General features: G+C 36.5%; 2 protein-coding genes across 2 annotated transcripts in view; one reads left to right on the top strand and one right to left on the bottom strand.

Annotated features, from left to right (window-relative positions):
- Nucleotides 1-22,133, top strand: part of Rev1 (Rev1 DNA directed polymerase) — a 571,847-nt gene that overhangs the window by 345,810 nt on the left and 203,904 nt on the right. The gene's annotated exons all lie outside the window — the stretch shown is intronic.
- Nucleotides 16,262-22,133, bottom strand: part of LOC136827758 (uncharacterized) — a 23,901-nt gene continuing 18,029 nt past the window's right edge. The window contains exons 9-11 of the mRNA XM_067085220.1: nt 19,349-19,486; nt 18,289-18,295; nt 16,262-16,386 (exon numbers count right to left, since the gene is read on the bottom strand). Of these exons, the coding sequence (XP_066941321.1) occupies nt 16,262-16,386; nt 18,289-18,295; nt 19,349-19,486 (270 nt within the window). The remainder of the gene's footprint in view (nt 16,387-18,288; nt 18,296-19,348; nt 19,487-22,133) is intronic.

Here is a 22,133-nt window from a genome sequence, read left to right as displayed (position 1 = left end):
GGGAGAATTCTCACTTCACACGCCCTGTTTGTATTTTTCACTCATCCTGGAACCATATTGTTGCGAACGATACGAACATTTTCATAAGCAATTCCTCTCTCTCTCTCTCTCTCTCTCTAACTCAGCTTTTCTTTGTTTGACTTGTACGTTAAGCAAGATTTTTATTGTGCCTGACAAAAAGAGGCACCGACCAACATTCACACAAATAGACAAAATAAATTACTACCTGGAATCATTAAAAATCCAGACATGAAATTAAATCTTGAAATTCGTATTAATTTTCTTAGTGTTATTTTGGTCAAGTGGTCAGTGACAGTGGTATCAGTGCCAAAACTTAATGTCTTTTATCTCTTAATCTGTTGTCATATGGGATTCATTATGTCGCATAATCACTCGAACCAGACTACCTAGGTGTTTTGCACACTTTACTAATTAGCTTAAGAATGCGGTGTTGACACCATTGTTATTTCTCTCCAGAGACAACCCTTATTACGGGAGATGTCTTAAATGTTTCATGAGAGACATATACAAGGAGTTTTATATATATATATATATATATGTATATATATATATAATATATATATATATATAATATATATATTAATATATATATATATATAGTGTGTGTGTGTGTGTGTATATATATCCAAATAACTTGTGTGTATATATATATATATATATATATATATATATATATATATATATATATATATATATATATGATATGTTATTCTTCTTAAGAGGTACCTTTAAAATCATTTCCAAATAGAAAGCAGTTTCTACCAAATTTTGTCTCTTTTCATATTATAAGATCAGTTAAGATAGCGATTGTTTTACTTTTTCCGTTTTTCTCAGCGTCAAAATAGCACTAAGAAATCTTATATATTTCTCAGGAAAATGGGTAAAGAATGTAAAAGCATGTTTGACACTCTTTAAAGAAAAATTATTAAACTTATGCTTTTATTACATAACTATTTTTTAGAATACTAACATTATAATTTGCACAGAACGGTTGTATCCTTTAATGCAACAGCATACCTTATCCTAAAGGCACACTTTGGTGAAAGAACGGCATTACATTTGCCAGGCTATTCTAGGGATTTGAAAACATTCGTGAGGAAGTGTTTTTACACATTTAAAATCTGTATCGTTCATTTTCCCAATTACTGGTTTTCACTTGGGTGGTGATGCCGACTGTGAAACAAATGCTTAGTTACAGAAACATTGATGATGTCTAAATACCAGATCACCTGAAAAACCATAATAATTACAGGTATAATTGTCATAGTTTCATGACCATACGGAAGGAAATGCAAAGACATATTATTTATAACGACGTGAAATACCTTCATGGAAGTCTTTTTGAAATGAACAAAAAAAGAGGAATGACTTGGTGGTATATTTGAGAGCAACAAATTACTATGCCCTTTCTCAGTCTGGAAGTGAGTAGAAAGGTGTAGAATATAGATTGGGTGAGTAACTCTGAGGACTAGATAGATCCGGATATATAAAGACAGTTGATTAAAGCACTCGAGGAAAACTGAAGCAAGGAGGAAGTACCACAACACGGCAGTAGCAAGGAAAGAAAGTTAGTGGCCTAAGCAGCCCTCGAAAAGTTGACGTGAAAAACAATTACGTGTGGAATGTGGTGGTTTGATGGGTGTTACACGTTCGTTGAACCAAAACAATCTTTAACAAATGGCCACTCACGTGAGGTGCATGTTTGGAATCTTTAACTGAGTGAAATTCCTTTGACCATTAAAATAAGAGCGCAATGTTCTCGGCAAGGGAGGAAAAGGCTGATAAAGAGTTTGAGTAATTTCACTGAGGGAAAGAACGCATGTCATCCAATTATTGCTCTTCCGCTTTCAAAACCGTGTTTATTAAGTTTGAAAATGTGTTCATTTTAAGACAACTAAGAACGCACCGAAAAGCCCAAGATATTGGTATAAGAAACAGATACTGAATTTCATTGTGAGTTGAGGATCACCCCTTTTGCTCCATGATTAGTCTAAGCATAACCAGCGTTGTTACGGTAGCTATGTTGTAATAAGTATTATATAAGCTGTAGTGTAAATATTTCTAAAAAAAAAAAAATAGTGACTCAATTTAGTTATTAAAGTGTTTTTTTATTTCCAGAATAATAGTGTGCGTTTTAACTGAAAATTATGATAAGAAGTGGAACCGAAAAAATGACTGACAATCAGAATGACAATGAGCTAGTAAACGTATTTTCTTTACGCTTTAAAAACTATTCATACGTGCTACACTGAAAAGTCTCGATACAGTAGGCGTGATTTCAGCGTCACAGAAAACGCCATCTCACCGGATGTCTCTTGGAGAGAAAGGAGAGCTCACCTCGGGAGGGGAAAAATACCAAGGCATCCGGGAACTTAAAAAAGGTGGGGGCCCATGATACCCTGGAAAAATCAGGTGGATGATGATGCCGCGTCTGTTTGAGTAGATCGAGTTACTCTGAGACGCAAATAAAATTTCAAGGGGTTAGGGAAGGTTGGGGGAGGGGGGGAAGTGGGTGGTGGAATAGGATTGGGTGTTTGATACGTCCTATGCGCAGGGAAGGAGACAAAAATGAAGGGTTCAGATCATGGAAGTATGGTTTGACTGTCACCTGCACTTTCGTCTGTGAAGGGGTAGAGTTTAAAAAAATTGAAGGAATGAAGTTAAATGAAAAAAAAAATGAAGTAGGGTTAAATAGATAAAAAAATTGAAGGAGCAGAGTTAAACTGAAAAAAAAATTGAAGGAGCAGAGTTAAAAAAATCGAAGGAGTAGATTTAGAAGAAAAAAATTAATGCATATCTTTAATATAACGAAATATATAGTAAGAATGAATAAAGGCTGAATTAAAGTTTAAAGTTAAAAAAGGGTGATAAACAGAAAGATATAAACTGATGCTGGAAAATAAAGAACAATATATGATGATATTAAAACAAGGATGATAAAGATAAAGGGAACAAAGACATCAGACGTAATAACGGGAGATCCATTTGCAGGCACTGAATACTATTTTTGTATAAAAAAAAAGACTGCAAAAGCTGTGGTGACAGTTACAGTGTCCACGGTGTGTTGATTTAATGAATGCTTCAAGCTAAGGACCTGCGTGAAAACTGAAAATTACCTTTACAAAACCTTTGAAATTACCTTAGCAAAAACTATGAAAATTACCTTTGCAAAAAAATGTGAAATTACCTTGCAAAACCAGAAAATATCCTTGCAAAACTAGAAAATTAATTTTCAACCACAGAAAATTACCTATGAATAGTGTGAAAATTACCTTTGCAAAAACGGTTAAAGTTACCTTTGCAAATACTGTGACAATTACCTTTGCAAAAACTGTGAAAATTACGTTTGCAAAAACTGTGGAAATTACCTATGCAAATGCTGTGAAAATTACCTTTGCAAAAACTGTGAAAATTACCTTTGCAAAAACTGCGAAAATTACCTATGCAAATACTGTGAAATTACTTTTGAAAAAACTGTGAAAGTTTCCTATGCACATACTGTGAAACTTACCCATGCACGAACTGTGGAAATTACCTTTGCAAAAACTGCGAAAATTACCTATGCAAATACTGTGAAATTACTTTTGAAAAAACTGTGAAAGTTTCCTATGCACATACTGTGAAACTTACCCATGCACAAACTGTGAAAATTACCTTTGCAAAAACTGCTTTACTCTTACTCTGTCACTTACTGCTTAATTTAACGCTGATTCAGAGGCACGTCTCAACGGAGGAATCTTAATGGACTTATAAAGGGAATTTGATGCAAAAATTAACGCTGGAATTTTTGGAATGGATACCCCTTGCAATTCCAAAAGTTCCAGAAATTCCAGGTGGGATGACCGAATGTGTAGTGGCAGACGGGAAACAAAATTGGGAACGGTAACAGGAGACCTCTCCTACCGTAACGGGAGGAGAAGAAGAAGAAGAAGAAGAAGAAGAAGAAGAAGAAGAAGAAGAAGAAGAAGGCAGTGAGGAGGAGAACTGAGATGAGCCTTTTGGGGAGAAGTAGTAATAAGTACACTTAAACAGTTTAATTTTAGTGCATGCGATAGAGTACATAAATACATGAAGCATACAACGTCCACTTATATACAGTTAATCATAAAGGGGAAATTAGGTGTTTTGTGCTTTATTTTCTTGGCTTAATTAATGTATAAATTATTATTATTATATATTATATTATAGACCTAAAATACACATTTAAACACTAATGCGTAGGAGCCCTCTAACGTGGATGTACGTAGATTGACATTGATACCCACACCCATGTCTCTATCTATCCAACTACATATTCAGAGTTTACATTTACCACACACACACATATGTATGGCATATATATATATGCTTGTGTGTGTACATATTAATAATATATATATATATATATATATATATATATATATATATATATATATATATATGTATATGTGTGTGTGTGTGTAAAAATGTATGTATGTATATATGTATATATATATACTGTATACATACACATACAGAAAATTATATATGTGTATGTATTATATATATATATATGTATATATATATATATATATATATATATATATATATATATATATATATATATGTGTGTGTGTGTGTGTGTGTGTGTGTGTGTGTATTATTGAAAAAATTGTCGCACTGGGATTCTCAGCTTGTTTCAAGATTTTCTGCTGTCGTCAGTTCCATTTAATTTAATCATCAAGGTGTAATCATTGATGGAAAGGTTCTGGCGCTAGAATTATGCTGTTGACTCTCCTGGTGGCAAATTCCTGAGATGTATGCTAGTATTGCACCAGCCCCGGTTTTTTTAATAAACATAATGACATTATTTTCAAGAAAAATTTATCGTTAGTTTTAAGATATGGCGTCCCGCTTTTTTTCCGGGAAAATTTCCGATACTCGGTTACATTTCGGGGAAATGCCTCCCGGAGTATTTCGTTACCAAAGTCACGGAAAACTATTTCGAACTGTCTAGTCTAATTGGCCATATTAGAGTTTTTGGTCAGTGTTACTTTCCTATAGTTGACCTTTCATGATGTCAGTTTTTCTTGGCGTTCAAATGGTAATCCTGTACAAGACTGCTGAATTATCAGAGGAAAAACAAAAATAAATTAAAACCACCAGAGTAGTCTCTCCATCAGACCTCAGATCCCTCTATCCTGAAAGGACTTTGATAAGTTTACGTTGGGGATCTAGCGTTTATATGAAATTTGAAAATTTTTTTTGGGGGGGAGTGCCGGTTGTTAAATCCGATGCAGAAAGAACATATGACATCAGTTACACTAAAAACTGACTGAAATAACTCGTTCTGAGGACCTTTCAAACTTCTTAGCTTTCAAGATGACTGGACTTCAATCCTGTCTCAAAAGTTAATCTCGCTGCTTTAGCCATGATTGAGCACATAGGCCGACTCGCTGACGGGTTGAAGTTATTCCAGTATCTCGCTTTGCTTGGTCTTAGTGCTCTGTAATTTAAAAGAGAGAGAGAGAGAGAGAGAGAAAGGCCGTTGTGAAGTGGGACGCGGTCTCGGCGAAAAAGAGACGACCGTCCTCCCGTCTGGGATCGATGTGTACTCTGGGGAAAGTCCGTTAGGTTGGCGCTACGTTGAAATAGGAGAAGCTTAGCGAAGGAGAACAAAGATAAACTAAATTATCTTGGTTCTTGTCTTGCTGAAGGAGTAACTTGGGTGTTATTATGATTGTTGTTATATGCATTGATTTTCTGTTACTGTTATATAATTCATTACAGTTGATATAGTTAATAAACTACTATAACTCTTAGGACAAATACTTTATTTCATATTTCATGAAAATCATATCCTGAAGAAAATTTTATAGAACAAAGGTTAAATTTACCCGAGCGTCGAGTTACATACAGAACTAATGGATTGTCGTTTCGACTTTATGGACATTATGTAAACACACACACACACACATATATATATATATATACAGTATATATATATATACTATATATATATCTATATATATATATATACTGATAAATACATACACGCATATAAATATGTATATAATATACATATATGTGTGTGTGTGTGTATGTATGCATGCATGTATATGTATATATATATATATATATATATATATATATATATATATATATATATATATATATATATATATATATATATATATATTATATATATATATATATAATATATATATATATATTCTTCTCATTTGGAGAACTGAATTAAAAGTTTATTGGGATAGTGAAGCATTTAATCTGAAAAATATGCTATATACTTGTTTTTGCCATCACGGCCCAAGTTATATATATATATATATATATATATATATATATATATATATATATATATATATATATATATATATATATGTATATATATAAAGGAATACTGTAGGCCGTGATAGCTGAAATTACAAGTATATAGGCATATTTTTTCAGTTTGGAGTCTGTCACTTCCTGTGCAACTAAACTTTTTAATTCAGTTCCTCACGTGAGAGAATCTAATCTTCCCTGTGGCAGCAGATGAATTAAACTCCCTCTGGAGGTATGTGATCTCCACCTCACATCAATGAGAACCGAATTATAGTCCTCTATAAGTCCTGATCAAGTGTTTTGAGATGAGGTCTCTAGCCCCATGCCATTCGTAACCCTGGCTCCGGCAGACCACAGTCAGCTAACAGGTACCTAAATGATTCCTCCTCGCGTTGTTAAGGCACGTTACCTCACCCGAGGACAATGAACGTAACAATCAGTGAGTAAATAACACGTCACGAAAAAGTAAGATAGACGGCAAGAACGTATTCGTTAGTTCGAAGTGGTTATTTCGTCACAAATCTCTCTAGCCAGTTGAGGCTGCTCATCCTCAGCCAGGTTTACTTGAGGTTCTAGATTTTCTATTACATTCTGTAGATCGTTGTTTAAGCTAATTTTACATAATCATTCATCAGTATATCTGGAAACTGTCTTTAGCGATTGAGATCAAAAGTAAAATCACTATTATATATATATATATATATATATATATATATATATATATATATATATATATATATATATATTTATATATATATATATATGTGTGTGTGTGTGTGTATGATGTATGCATGTATATGTATGTATGTATGTAAAGAAGGATCCATTAGAATGTACCTGATTAGGAAAACGAAAGGTATTTGTAAAAATATATACAATGCTTATAGCTTTCGTCCATCCTTCTGTGGACTTGATCACAGAAGAGTTTACGATGGACGAAAACTGTAAGCTATGTATATATTTTCACAAATACATTTCGTTTTTCTAATCAGGCATAATAATTTATATCCTTCTTTACATAACTGAGAAACGTGATGCAGTGTTTTCGTAATAATACATACATACACCCATTAGTGTTTATGTGTGTGTGTGTGTGTGAGAGAGAGAGAGAGAGAGAGAGAGAGAGAGAGAGAGAGAGAGAGAGAGAGAGAGAGAGAAAGAGAGAGAGAGAGAGAGAACGTTCAATTTAAGAACACTGTTGCATTCTTTAACGTAGATTTCGTAATGGACTTTTCGCTTTACTTCATAAGTTAATTCGGCCCTTCCGACAAACGTTTTGTAGGATCCTATCGCTTATCGAGAGATACATGTTCACACATTTGAACAAGACATTTTGATATATACAATATATTATTTGTTATTGCAAAGTGCATAACCATCTATATTTTGATAATAAATTCTGAAAGTAAATAGCGTTATGCAATTACCATGCACTAAATGCAATTTTAATTGCACGTATAAGGCTAGAGAAATAGACAGATATATAGGTAGATAGATAGATAATATTATTTTACATCAGTTCTGAAATTTACCATGACTACGTAACAAATGCGAACTTGAATTCGGTAAACAAAACCCAAGGTGTGAACTGACATGATTAAAAATCGCGTAGATGAAAATACTTGAACGTGCACCGAGTACCCTCTGTAATGTGTAAAGCTAGCAAAAACCATCAGCAAAAGAGTGGAGAGCTTAAAGAGAGAAAATAAATAGTAACTTGCGAGTTATTTGCATCATTCAGTGTTGGCAGGGACTTGTCAAGGTGTCCCTCCAGACATGTTGATCAGTCTCCTGTTCAGTTTGACAGCAAGCACCATTCGATAAGCAGTGTTGGTCTAAAAAACTTGAGGATATTCTCGTGAACGATAACAGCAGTTTCTGAACCCCGACGTCGTGTGTCCCACCGGGACCTTCACTGCTTGACAAGGATGTAAACAATATACAGTACGAGGAAGGTGACGATAATTATCAGGACGATCCACTTCGCCTTCTTCTCCAGATCTGCGATGTGGAGGTCGAGCGCCCAACTCAGGTACCTCTTGAAGGAGATCGTCTCCTCGTCCTTGACGCTGTTGATGGACTTCACTCTCGTCTGGGTTTGGTTAACGAGTTGATTGTCGATGAGGATGTGGAACAGGATGACCAAGAAAGTTGTCAACACGCAGAACAGGATCCACACGTCGATGACTTTGAAGTAGGAGGTCTTGGGCAGGGAGTCCGACGCCTTGGGGAAGGGAAAGAGAAAGAGAGAAATGAGGTGGTCGCGGATGAGAAGCTGAACAATTCAGAATGTCTAGGTGACAGGGACCATACCATTCAAATACTTTCACGGTCAGATGTCATTCAAAAGGTCTTATCGAGTTGTCCGAATGTAAGATCCTCAAGTAATGCTGTTCGTCAGGGCATGTGTTTGTAAGTATACTGTATGTATGATGAAGTCAAAGGCTAAGTATTAGATTGTAATTCATATGATTAAAATCACAAGTTTGATTTTTTTTTTTTTACTATAATTTATGAGCAGTTTCGAGACAGTGGATTTCAGTTCGGTGTCATTATACTACAATGGTCAAACAGGAAATTCACGATTGTGCACTATACATTGAATGCGATATCTCGCAGCTTTTTCTGAATTAACTCCTTAACTCCTCAAATTTGTGATTTCATGACATTCGTTACAGTACATTGCAGCACTTTTCATTTCACATACACATACAAAACCTACACAAACGGCATAATTAGTTCAATTTTTATTGCGTCCAAAGTATTGTACTCAAAAATATTAACTCCAGCAGGAGTTTCATACCACCACCACCACCACCAACCTGTCCGAATAAAGTAGCCAAGACGAGGAGGGAGGTGAGGGCTGACATGACCCTCGTGTCGAAGAAGGACTGCTGGAAGAAGAGCGTCAGGTAGCTGACGATGAGCAGGACGAAGGACGGCGTGTAGATGTTGAGGAAGACGTAGCCGTAGAGGCGAATCAGCGGGATGCGGACTCTCACGACTCCAGGGGCGCTGTGCCCCCCGCGGACGAGGTGAATGTTTCCGATCTTTGGAGAACCAGAGGTACATTACTCCTTGAAATGGCAAATGCGTTCCTTTGGAACGGAGGTCGATTTGTTTCGCTTTATTTATCCGTTATGTTGCCTATATTGATTTCTTACTAGACTTCGTATGAGATATGCACTCATTTTACACTGCAGTCAATATGAATTCCATAGATTATCTTATTAACACAATTATATAAACCATATGCACATTGAAACTGATTACGTGTATTTGTGTGAGGCAGTTGCTAAGCTTCGTTATAACATAATTTGTGAAGAAGTTTCAGTTTCCTTTACTGCTGATCGTGTATATATAAATACTAATACATGTACATGTTATATATATATATATATATATATATATATATATATATATATATATATATATATATATATATATATATATACATATACATAACCTTTCATATATATATATATATAACTTTATCCCAGGTATAATATATGTATACTTAAAGAATGGAACACTTTTCATACATACCCAGGTATGTCGCATTGAGAACTTTGCAGAGTAAGATCAGGTAGGTAACGCTGCTGTATTTCCTGGATCATGACTTCCAGGAAGGACACTTAGCCTGGAGACAATTTATAGGTGTCATGTCGCATATATATGGTAGTCGAACGGCGTATAGTAAGATCGAATAGCTATACATGTAGACGGTGCTGTATTTCCTGATCATACTCAGAGGATTCTCTTGACCAGCGTAAATGTCGACTGAAAATTAGTGGGAATTTATGAAACGAGATTATACACGCACATTATATATATATAATGAGAGAGAGAGAGAGAGAGAGAGAGAGAGAGAGAGAGAGGTAGTTTCTAATGTGAATGAATGAAGGAAAGGTTCATTATGTGATGGGGTGCTATATAAATACCAACAAACCGACAGAACAACAGTTAATGGATACTTAATGATTCACCTGTATAGACAGATAGATGGACAGAGATACACTTACCTTCTCCAGGCGCGGAATCATCTCTCCTGACAGGAGTCTGCGCCCTCTGGATGGAAACCAAGGCATCTTCGGAGAGCAGATTCTCGTCAATCGTATCGGTGTTCAGACGTCTGACGATGGGAGACCACAACTTCAGCATGGTTTCCTCCCTGGGAGCGTTCAGGCTCTCGTTGACCTTGAGATTCAAGTACTCCAGGCGTCCATCAAGCCACGTCATCTCCAACTCATAAGAGAGCTTCATGGACATGTCCACCGTAAAGATGTGGATGGATTTGATGATAACGTTGAGGATGATTTCGACGTTGCTGTTCTCAACGCGAGGGACCCTCGGTGGCAGTCGCATTTGGTAGTCGGCCGGAAAAGTGATGAGGTCGCAGTTCAGTTCATCGCTCAGATCCCTGCAGTCGTATTTCAGGTCACACCTGTAATGCAGAGGGATGCACGTGGCGTCGTCGCAGGAGTACTGGTCGTCCCTACAGGGCGTGAGGAGCAGGGTCTTGGTTTCCCCTGGTTGCATGTTGCATATGTTCTTCTCGACCCTCCACTCTCTGCGTCCCATTGGGTAGTTGATGGGGTGAGGTATCATAACGGCTAGGATTTCTTCTCCTACCGTATCCGCATAGTACCAAGTCCCATTTTCCTGCCTGATCTCGTAACCACCGTAACCCTTGAAAACGAGGCCTCCGTAGTACTCTTGATAGGCTACGAAATATACGTGGCGCAGTTCCTTCTCGCAGGTGCCCCTGAAGGAGAGCCTCCGCGGCTCGTCGAAAGGGCAAACGACGCACTTGGGCCAAGAGCAGTCGTCGTCGAACATTCCTCCTATTTTCGTGAAGAGGCAGTTTTCGTATCTGTAGCCATTCGGTTCATCCCGCGCCCAGTAAATGTCGTTGATGACTTTGTTGTCGTAATCTTGCACCCAAACGTTTTCTACCCTTTTGTCATCTATGCTGCTCCAGTACTTGATGCACATCTCCGATTCCGGCCACGTGGAATTTTGGGCGTCGAACAAGACGTCAACCTCCTTCTGGTTCCTGGCCATTGGGTTGTGCGTGCCCAGGGCTTCGCACAGGTACAGCGCCGTTGGTTCTGGAACCTTGGGCCAGAAAAAGTACGATGTCAAGGTTCTTTCCTGACAAAATGCGCTCAAAGGGAGATCGATCATTGTAGCGTTATTCACGATCCATTCGGCATCCCAAGAAATGTAGGTCCCTTGAGGGTCGATCTCACAGTTTGCCATTCTTTTGATGGTGTCGTTGGGAAGGACCCGATCCCACACGTTGATCTGTCAGGAAAAAATTCAAGCATTTGGCCTGATAATTAAGAAAGGACTTTTTAATGTCAAAGCCACTGAATTTACAGGATGGACAGGTAATTTTTAATAATATTAAGTGTTAGTATTTATGAGATTATATATTTGAAGATGTTTGTCCATAGACTCAGATTTTTCCCTATATATATATGTGTATATTATGTATATATATATATATATATATATATATATATATATATATATATATATATATATATATATATATATATACACACATATATAAATTCATTTTCTCGAATGTGTGTTCAGGTTCCACAACAAGCTGTAGGTCCTGCTAAAGTAACCAGTTGGTTCTTAGCCACGTAAAATAAGTCTAATCCTTCAGGCTCCTAAGAGAGCTGTTAATCAGCTCAGTGGTCTGGTAAAACTAAGGTATACTTAATTTATACATATATATATATATATATATATATATATATATATATATATATATATATATATATATATATATATATATATACATATATATATTCTATATAATAATGGTAAAAGTGCAATGATATAATCTAATGAGCACTTTCTAGGCCTTCTTATTCCATCCTACTTAACCTCCGAATTGTACACTATATATATATATATTTATATATATATATATATATATATATATATATATATAAGGTGTGTGTGTGTGTGTGTGTGTGTGTGTGTGTGTGTGTGTCATATGGATTTCTGTAATGAAAAACTGGTTGGAGATGGAAGAGAAAGATTAGATTCAAGTAACAACAAAACCTTAACAGATTTAGAATATAGAGGTGATGCCGTTTTCATTAGCAAAATGCAAAAAAAAAAAACTGCAATTCTTGCTTAATAGAATGAGTCATATATATAGCTAGAGGGATGGCACTCAAGACAGACCTTACATAAACAGAAGTAATGGGGACAGAACACGCACAAATAAACAAAATTCCATTAGATGAGGAAAGCTAAATAGGTTAAATCTTTCAAATAATTAAGAACCAAGATATCTAGTACAGCTTCTCTATAATTGAAATTTAGTGAAAGACCAGGAAAAAGCAAATTAAACAATGGGCAGTAGTGAATAAGATTTGGAAATCAAATACATTAAATTGCAATGAAAGTGAGTTTAAACTTATATCTGGTATGATGTGTATTCCTATACGGGCTTCAGTCATGCTAAGCAATGAGACTATATCTAAAAGATTCTGTTGTTTTGAGAATAAAGCTTTAAGAAGAATATTAGTGGTCAGATGGCAAGATAGAGCTAGAAATTAAAGTAGCTCCATATGTAAATGAGATGATGATGAAAGGGAGATGGAGATGGCTTGGACATGTCCTTCGCACAACCCCTGGGAGAATATAGGACAACCCCTGGGAGAATAATACATGATGGTGACAGCTGGGCTCCTGTTGGTCTCCTTTCATCATAAACTCTTTACTTGTGAGTCTCCTCTCATCATACACTCTTTACATGTGTTCTCATCTGCACTCTTATAAATTCTCATCATTATAACTCTTTACTTGTCAGTCTCTTCATAAACACTTATAAACTCTTACATGTTTGTCTCATCTCATCATGCACTCAGTCTCTCTCTTCTCATCATAAACTCTTTACTTGTGAGTCTCCTCAAATGAGAGGAGACTCACAAGTAAAGAGTTTATGATGAGAGGAGACTTACAAGGAAAGAGCTTATGATGAAAGGAGACCCTCACTCTTTACTTGTGGGTCTCCTCTGTGTATAAACTCTAGTTGTGAGTCTTCCATCACTGAAGGGTCTTTATTTGCAAATTTTCCTATGACTAGAGCTTTTAGCTACAGGCCCCATACATTGCAAAGTCTCTACCCAAAGTTTCGTATTTTCCAGAACTTTTTTTTGTGAATTATATTTAACCTAGATGTTTTCCTACGATTTTATTTTGTGAATTATATTTAATCTAGATGTTTTCCTACAATGTTATCTCGTCATTTTCGAGTTTTCTTTCGTCCCAATCCCTTTTACTGCAAGTCCCTTAACATCCCACATTCCTTACTTGCAAGATTCCTTTTATCCAAAAACGCCTACCCTTTAAGACTGTGTCCACACTACAGTAAAACATGTCTTAAACACACGTGGGCAACTTATCGCATACATAACAGAAACAGGTTGAAAACAAATCGACGACCGTAAGTGAAGAACGAGTCTGGATGATCATAAGCAGCCCTGGTTACGACCACCAGTAAGCCGTTGACTCGTATTCAGCCTTTTTCTGATGTATGTGTGATGAGTTACCGATGAATGTTTATGACAGGTCGATGTTTAATGGCACTGCGCCCTAAGTGGCTCGCATCATAAAGGTCTCCCTCCTCACCTGCGTCAAGAGTCCGCTGAAACTCTCCTCCGCCACTTCGCCGTTACCGGCGACGGCATTTTCGCCGTAAACCGGTCTGCCGACGATGTAGTTGGATTCGTGCACTTTATTCCCGTTGATGAAGGCCTCCATGCGGCCAGTGGTGTTTTCGTAGGTGTAGCAAAGATGGTACCATCTGATTTAAAGGAAGAACACTTTGTTTAATGACTGCCCTGTAGTACTGTTGGAGTTAGAGTAGACTTGGTACAAACCAGTTTAATGGAAAAAAAAAACTGTAATTATTGACTGACATCGTAGGCGAGGCAAATAAGGTACCACTTAATTTATAAGCAGGAAACTTTAATTATTGACTCCCTGATAGTATTATCACGGGTGGACATAACATTGTACAACCTAAGCAAAGAAGTTATGGACCCATTAATTAATAGCATGTTATACTGAGGTGACTGGAATAACTGATAATTAATAGCATGTTATACTGAGGTGACTGGAATAACTGATAATGATCTTGGGTTTATAGAGAGGATTGTTATAACAAAATTTATCGAAATACCAAGTATACACTAGTTATGGCATTATGATTCACTTTTACCCTTGATTATTAGAATTTTAAAATGAATATTTGACATTCTTATCCTAAAAGGGAAACATGACTTTTGTTAAACTAGCCTCATGCTCCCTAAAGCCCGTAAAGAGGGGAGAATGAAATTAGGTACTAGTCATCTGATTAGGAGACATTTTAGTTAAGGCTATCTGCGGTTAAAGTCTGCTGTTAAAGGTGTTTAGTGAGCAAGAGCCCGTGCAGGAAAAAGGGTAATATAACCGTGCAGCAACAACATAATCCATTTATTTGCTTACCTGAATGCCCAAAGGTAGTCTTTCAGGGCATGAAATGCCAGGACTCCGAATACACGAAGCGGATTTTGTCAACCCAAATCTCTGTTAAGGAGGAGAAAACACAAGACATTATTATGTCATTAAGTCGCTCTTCAATTCACTGGCTGTATATAGTTACGTTGCTGTGAAACCATAAAAGCATATTTACTTAATATGTTGATTTTTAGGCCCCTTTGGTTTCCTGACAACGTTGTGCCTCCTGAATCGCGAAGGAAGGTTTGTGTCAAGTTTAAGAGAAGCTTGGAATTTTACAAGGCAGGGGTTTTTAGCCAGTGTGGCTACCACCTTCTTTTTTAGGTTTTAGGCGGGCTTAAATACATAACCTTTGCCAGAGGTTATGGCTATACGTGCTTAGATACCATAAGTCTCATTTAAAAGATATGTCGACTTGAAATTTGTTCTTCTTAAAATATATCAAGATTTTTTCTTCAATACATGGTGATAACAGAAAAATAAACTTAAAAAAATCATAATTCTGGCTGATTTGAACTGGAGCAATTCGTCGAAATTTTAAGGGTTTTTATGGCGCAAAGCTTGCAGTTCGAACTTATTTGGTATTAAGACAAAAATTGTTTGCCTGTTTAAACCCTCATTAAGGGACCAGAAAATGAAGATAGAAAAGTTCAACCAACTTGAAAGCGTTTTGTCATAATCAAGATACGATAAAGAGCTTATAGGTGAACAGTTTTTGCTGATATCTCGATTTTGTCAAATCGAGATATCAGGTATGTTTGAGAATGAACAAAAATGCTGATCTGAAATTCTTTTTGCCATAATCAAGATATTATATAAGTTTCAGAATAAACTGTTTTGGTGATTTAATCTGCCTTTTTTCACATCAAGACTTCAGGAAGTTTTAGAATTAAACGTGAGGCACGTTCGCGTCTCTGTCTCAAGAATAGAGGATTAGTGGAGTTTTTTCGAGAGCAAAGGCAAACCTCGCCCAAACCCCTTCCTCATTTCTAGAAACCCTGTGGGGGCTTGAGAGGGGGAAGTGGTCGAGTGCACTTCACTTAGTGCACTGCAGGCATTACTTAAGGGTCTTTGTAGCGTCCTTTCGGCCCCTAGCTGCAACCTCTTTCATTCCTTTTACTCTACCTCAGTTCATATTCTCTCTCTTCCATCTGACTTTCCACCCTCTCCAACAGTTGTTTCGCAGTGCAACTGAGAGGGGTTTCCTCCTGTTACACCTTTCAAACCTCCTTAATGTCAATTTCCGTTTCAGCGCTGAGTGACCTCATAGGTCCCAGCGTTTGGCCTGAATCCCACATTCTGTTCTGTTCTTACCTCCACAAAGCATTCCAGGCTGAATAGTTTTCGGATCCCTCAGACGAAAGAGAGATTGCAAGCGTGGAGGAAGTAGGATCTGGAACCTGGTTCACAAGTGATTTGAATAGATGTGGTGGTCGCGATTCAGCCCATTTTTGTAAAGGGCCTCAGAGCGCATCGTGGCGATGCCGTCTTTCTGCAGCTCCAGGACTTTGACGGAGTGGGAAGTAGTTGCTGAAAAGGTAGATAGTTGTTTTTTGTTATTCACACATGCTTATGGTTATTTAAAGTATGCAGTCTTTTCTATACCGTTCTTCTTCTTCAGTGTCTTCGTTTTTTTTACATTATTATGAGGATTCTGTGTAATGTCTTCTGTTTTCTCATGAGAATGTATGCTCGTTATTAATAATAATAATAATAATAATAATAATAATAATAATAATATGTATTAATAATAATAATATTATTATTATTATTATTATTATTATTTATTTTTTTTTATCAGTATACATATTATTGCGGAGACTGCAATATCCTTCTTTACTTTGAATTATCATACAGAAATGGTATCCACAAGATATTCAGTGTCGTGAGAGGTAGAACATTGTGAATGTGCGCTGAATCCACTACTATATATTCTTCATTACTGAAATCAAATGCTTTCAGATTATAAAGCCAGATTTATTTTTGGAATAAATTTCGACCGTAAAATAATTCTCTGACAAGCCCCAAACATACATTAAATTCATCAATCAAAAGAAAGACAAAAGGATTCTGAAATATTTTCCAAAAAACTTGCTGAACTGGAGAAGTAGAACGACGAAAGACTCTCCAAAAAAAACTCTCCAAAAATCTTACTGAACTGGAGAAGTAGAATGACGGAAGACTCTCCAAAAAACTCACTAAACTGACTGGAGAAGTAGAATGACGGAAGACTCTCCAAAAAACTTACTAAACTGACTGGAGAAGTAGAATGACTCTCCAAAAAACTTACTGAACTGACTGGAGAAGTAGAATGACGGAAGACTCTCCAAAAAACTTGCTGAACTGGAGAAGTAGAATGACGGAAGACTCTCCAAAAAACTTGCTGAACTGGAGAAGTAGAATGACGGAAGACTCTCCAAAAAACTTACTGAACTGACTGGAGAAGTAGAATGACGGAAGACTCTCCAAAAAACTTACTGAACTGACTGGAGAAGTAGAAAAAACTTACTGTCTGACTGGAGAAATAGAATGACGGAAGACTCTCCAAAAAACTTACTGTCTGACTGGAGAAATAGAATGACGGAAGACTCCAAAAAACTTACTGTCTGACTGGAGAAATAGAATGACGGAAGACTCCAAAAAACTTACTGTCTGACTGGAGAAATAGAATGACGGAAGACTTCAAAAAACTTACTGTCTGACTGGAGAAATAGAATGACGGAAGACTCTCCAAAAAACTTACTGTCTGACTGGAGAAATAGAATGACGGAAGACTCCAAAAAACTTACTGTCTGACTGGAGAAATAGAATGACGGAAGACTCTCCAAAAAACTTACTGTCTGACTGGAGAAATAGAATGACGGAAGACTCCAAAAAACTTACTGTCTGACTGGAGAAATAGAATGACGGAAGACTCTCCAAAAAACTTACTGTCTGACTGGAGAAATAGAATGACGGAAGACTCTCCAAAAAACTTACTGTCTGACTGGAGAAATAGAATGACGGAAGACTCCAAAAAACTTACTGTCTGACTGGAGAAATAGAATGACGGAAGACTCTCAAAAAACTTACTGTCTGACTGGAGAAATAGAATGACGGAAGACTGTCTGGAAGACTCTCCAAAAAAAACTGAGAAATAGAATTACTGTCTGACTGGAGAAATAGAATGACGGAAGACTCTCCAAAAAACTTACTGTCTGACTGGAGAAATAGAATGACGGAAGACTCTCCAAAAAACTTACTGTCTGACTGGAGAAATAGAATGACGGAAGACTCTCCAAAAAACTTACTGTCTGACTGGAGAAATAGAATGACGGAAGACTCCAAAAAACTTACTGTCTGACTGGAGAAATAGAATGACGGAAGACTCTCCAAAAAACTTACTGTCTGACTGGAGAAATAGAATGACGGAAGACTCTCCAAAAAACTTACTGTCTGACTGAAATAGAATGACGGAAGACTCTCAAAAAAAAACTGACTGGAGAAATAGAATGACGGAAGACTCCAAAAAAAAACTTTACTGTCTGACTGGAGAAATAGAATGACGGAAGACTACTAAACCTGGAGAAGTAGAATGACGGAAGACTCTCAAAAAACTTACTGTCTGACTGGAGACTCTCCAAAAAAAATAGAACTGACTGGAGAAGTAGAATGACGGAAGACTCTCCAAAAAACTGAACTGACTGGAGAAGTAGAATGTCTGACTGGAGAAATAGAATGACGGAAGACTAGAATGACGGAAGACTCTCCAAAAACTTACTGAACTGACTGGAGAAGTAGAATGAAAACTTCCAAAAAACTTCTGACTGGAGAAATAGAATGACGGAAGACTCTCCAAAAACTTACTGAACTGACTGAGAAAAAACTTACTGTCTGACTGGAGAAATAGAATGACGGAAGACTCTCCAAAAAAACTTTACTGTCTGACTGAAGAGAAATAAAATGAACGGAAGAAAAAAAAAAACTTACTGTCTGACTGGAGAAATAGAAGAAGAAGACTCTCCAAAAACTTCCTGTCTGACTGGAAAATAGAATGACGGAAGACTCTCCAAAAACTTAACTGGAGAAATAGAATGACGGAAGACTCTCCAAAAACTTACTGTCTGACTGGAGAAATAGAATGACGGAAGACTCTCCAAAAAACTTACTGTCTGACTGGAGAAATAGAATGACGGAAGACTCTCCAAAAAACTTACTGTCTGACTGGAGAAGTAGAATGACGGAAGACTCTCCAAAAAACTTACTGTCTGACTGGAGAAGCAGAATGACGGAAGACTCTCCAAAAACTTACTGAACTGGAGAAGTAGAATGACGGAAGAGAGTCTGAGCACTGTGACGTTGATATTCATCAAAAAACTTACTGTCTGACTGGCAAACAAATGACGGAAGATTCTAAAACCTCATGACTGACGTCATGGATGCTGAAGAAGAATGAGGCAAAAATGGCTGTCTGACTGGGAAATAGAATGACGGAAGACTCTCAAAAACTTACCATCAAATGAATCAGGCGGAAGTCAACGTAGGTTAAAAGACGGAAGAGGAACCAACGGCAGACGCAGCAGGAATCCCAAAACTTGCGGAGGACGCGATGCATTGACACATAGTGCTGCTCCGCCGAATGACGGAAGTTCTGTCTGGGAGAAATAGAAAGGTGCTCAAAAACTTATATTCTTCCTTCGTCGCCAAATTGACGGAAGACTCCCTCCTCCTCCTCCCTCCTCCTCCTCCTCCTCCTCCTCCTCCTCCTCCTCCTCCTCCTCCTCCTCCTCCTCCTCCTCCTCCTCCTCCTCCCTCTCCAGAGCCACGTAGAATGACGGAAGAGAGTCAACTTGCTCTTTCTTGATCTTAAAACCCAACGTTTGGAATTACTGATGGCAAAGGCAGTAGTTGACCAAAATTAAATGGGAGGTTTATATATATATATATATATATATATATATATATATATATATATATATATATATATATCCTCCTCCTCCTGTCCTCCTGTGTGTGTGTGTGTGTGTGTGTGTTTTTAATCTTTCTTGATTTTAAACCCAACATTTATTTTTCCAAAATTAAATGGGATTTATATATATATTATAATTGTGGCTATATATATATATATATATATATATATATATATATATATATATATATATGTATGTATAATGGATTTTGTATATAATATGTATATATATATATATATATATATATATATATATATACAACTATAGAATATCTATGTAAAATAAATGCACCATAACACAAACAGATAACTAAAAAAAAATTTCAGCTTAATTTTTTCTAACTAATCGTGCCTGTGCCATTCAGTATTTCAAGCGTTGGGTTTAAGAACATAATGGATCAGGAGAGCGGAAGAAAGAGCAAGTTGCATGCATGTGTATGTATGTATGTATGTATATATATATATATATATATATATATATATATATATATATATATATATTATGTATCCATACATATATATGTATACATGCATATATTTATGTATAAATATATACATTATATATATAAATATATATATGTATGTGTATATGTATATGTGTGTATAAATATATTATATGTGCATGTTTGTTGCTTGTTTTATTGGTTGTTATATATATCCAAGCAATTTACCCATGCAGTCACAAATGACGGTAATTTGCTTATCCGTACAACAGCAGAAGCATATACTAGCAATGATCTGCTGGAAAAGCAATTTATCGTAGTTTTGCACGATGCGAAAACTACGATAAGATGCAATCTTTTTCCTTTCCCTATGTTTTCATTGCTTGCCTCGGTTTTGGGCAAGGTAGGGATGTTAGGTCCTCCTTATTATAGGCCGATACATTCAAATAAACCAATTTTTTCGTCACAGTTTTAACTTAAGTTTATTCAGACTTTTTCTGTAACGATGAGATGTGGATAGGTTTGAAGTTCAGTGGTTTGGCTCGTGCCTCTAACCTACTACAGAAAAATCAAGTCCTAATATTGCAATTCAAAAGGTGAGCCTTCCAAGCTGTTACTCCAATTCGATTAGTTGTTGTGTGAATTAGCTTCTGTGTAGGTTTTATTTTTAAGCGAATTAGTGTTCGTTTCATTTCGCTATGGTTGGTGAAATATAATCCGCCTGTTAAAGAAGATTATATATATATATATATATATATATATATATATATATATATATATATATATATATATATATATATATATATATATATATATATATATATATATATATACATACATATATAGATAGATAGATAGATAGATAGATAAATAGAAAGATAAATAGATGGACAGATAAAACCAAGCTAATTTACCTTTTGACCTCTAGGTATATGAGAAGAGAAGCCACCGTAATACTCAGAATAAGTAGACCTCATATTGGTTCCAAAATTACTGTACAATATCGAGAAAAAAAAAAAAACTAGCAGTACCCTGGATCAAGAATTATTTCGGCTGAAGTCAGCACAGCTGGGTAGAAATGCCTTGAAGGAACAAATAGGAGCCAGGGCGAGGTCACGCTACTTTGACATAAACCTTAAGAGGTCACTTGGAATATTAGATGGGATTGCTCTGCTGTTTTTATTATGTTATGCTCACGTATCTTATTTTCTTTATAACAACTGTCGCTTGAGCTAGTGTCATATCGCCGTCTTTCTGACGGCAACGGCATAGTATGCCGTTGTACGCTGTAAAGGTAGGGAAATATATAAATGTGAAGAATGAAAATAAAGGTAATAACCACAGAGATCTTCTCCTAATTTGTTTTTCTTCTGTAGTGTTCCCATGGCATGGTTAACATAAATTTCAATAATCGTTATCGTTATAGGCGGAGATTTGCAGTTTAAATAAAGTTATTTTTATTACAGCATACCTGATTGCGGTTCTGATGCCAACCACAGAGTTAATGGCAAAAATCTCGAAGGAAAAATAACAGTCTTCCGAAGTCGCCCTTCGCTCGACCATCATCCCCAATGAAGCATTTCATAGGCCACTGAATTACTCAAGGCAAAATTTGCCCTTGACTGGCACGTCGAAATGTCCCTCACGTCAAGACGGACTGTTTCAAGAAGGCTCTTGTCAGACGGTGACAAGTTCGCACCACTTAAGAAATCTTGCCTGAATTAATAAGATGCGAGCTATCAGGTGACCGACAAGCTGACAAGAATCGCATATTTAAAGTAGGAGCTTCGTTCTGGAAGTGGCGGGGAAGGGGGAGTTCATGCGACAATAATGCAGACTTCGGAAATGTTTTATGTGATAATACAGAACGTTGGTGAACGCCCACA

Source organism: Macrobrachium rosenbergii, chromosome 42 (genome assembly GCF_040412425.1).
Source record: "Macrobrachium rosenbergii isolate ZJJX-2024 chromosome 42, ASM4041242v1, whole genome shotgun sequence".
NCBI lineage: Eukaryota > Metazoa > Arthropoda > Malacostraca > Decapoda > Palaemonidae > Macrobrachium > Macrobrachium rosenbergii.
Note: the sequence above shows the minus strand (reverse complement) of the source record. Positions and strands in the feature narration are given on the sequence as shown.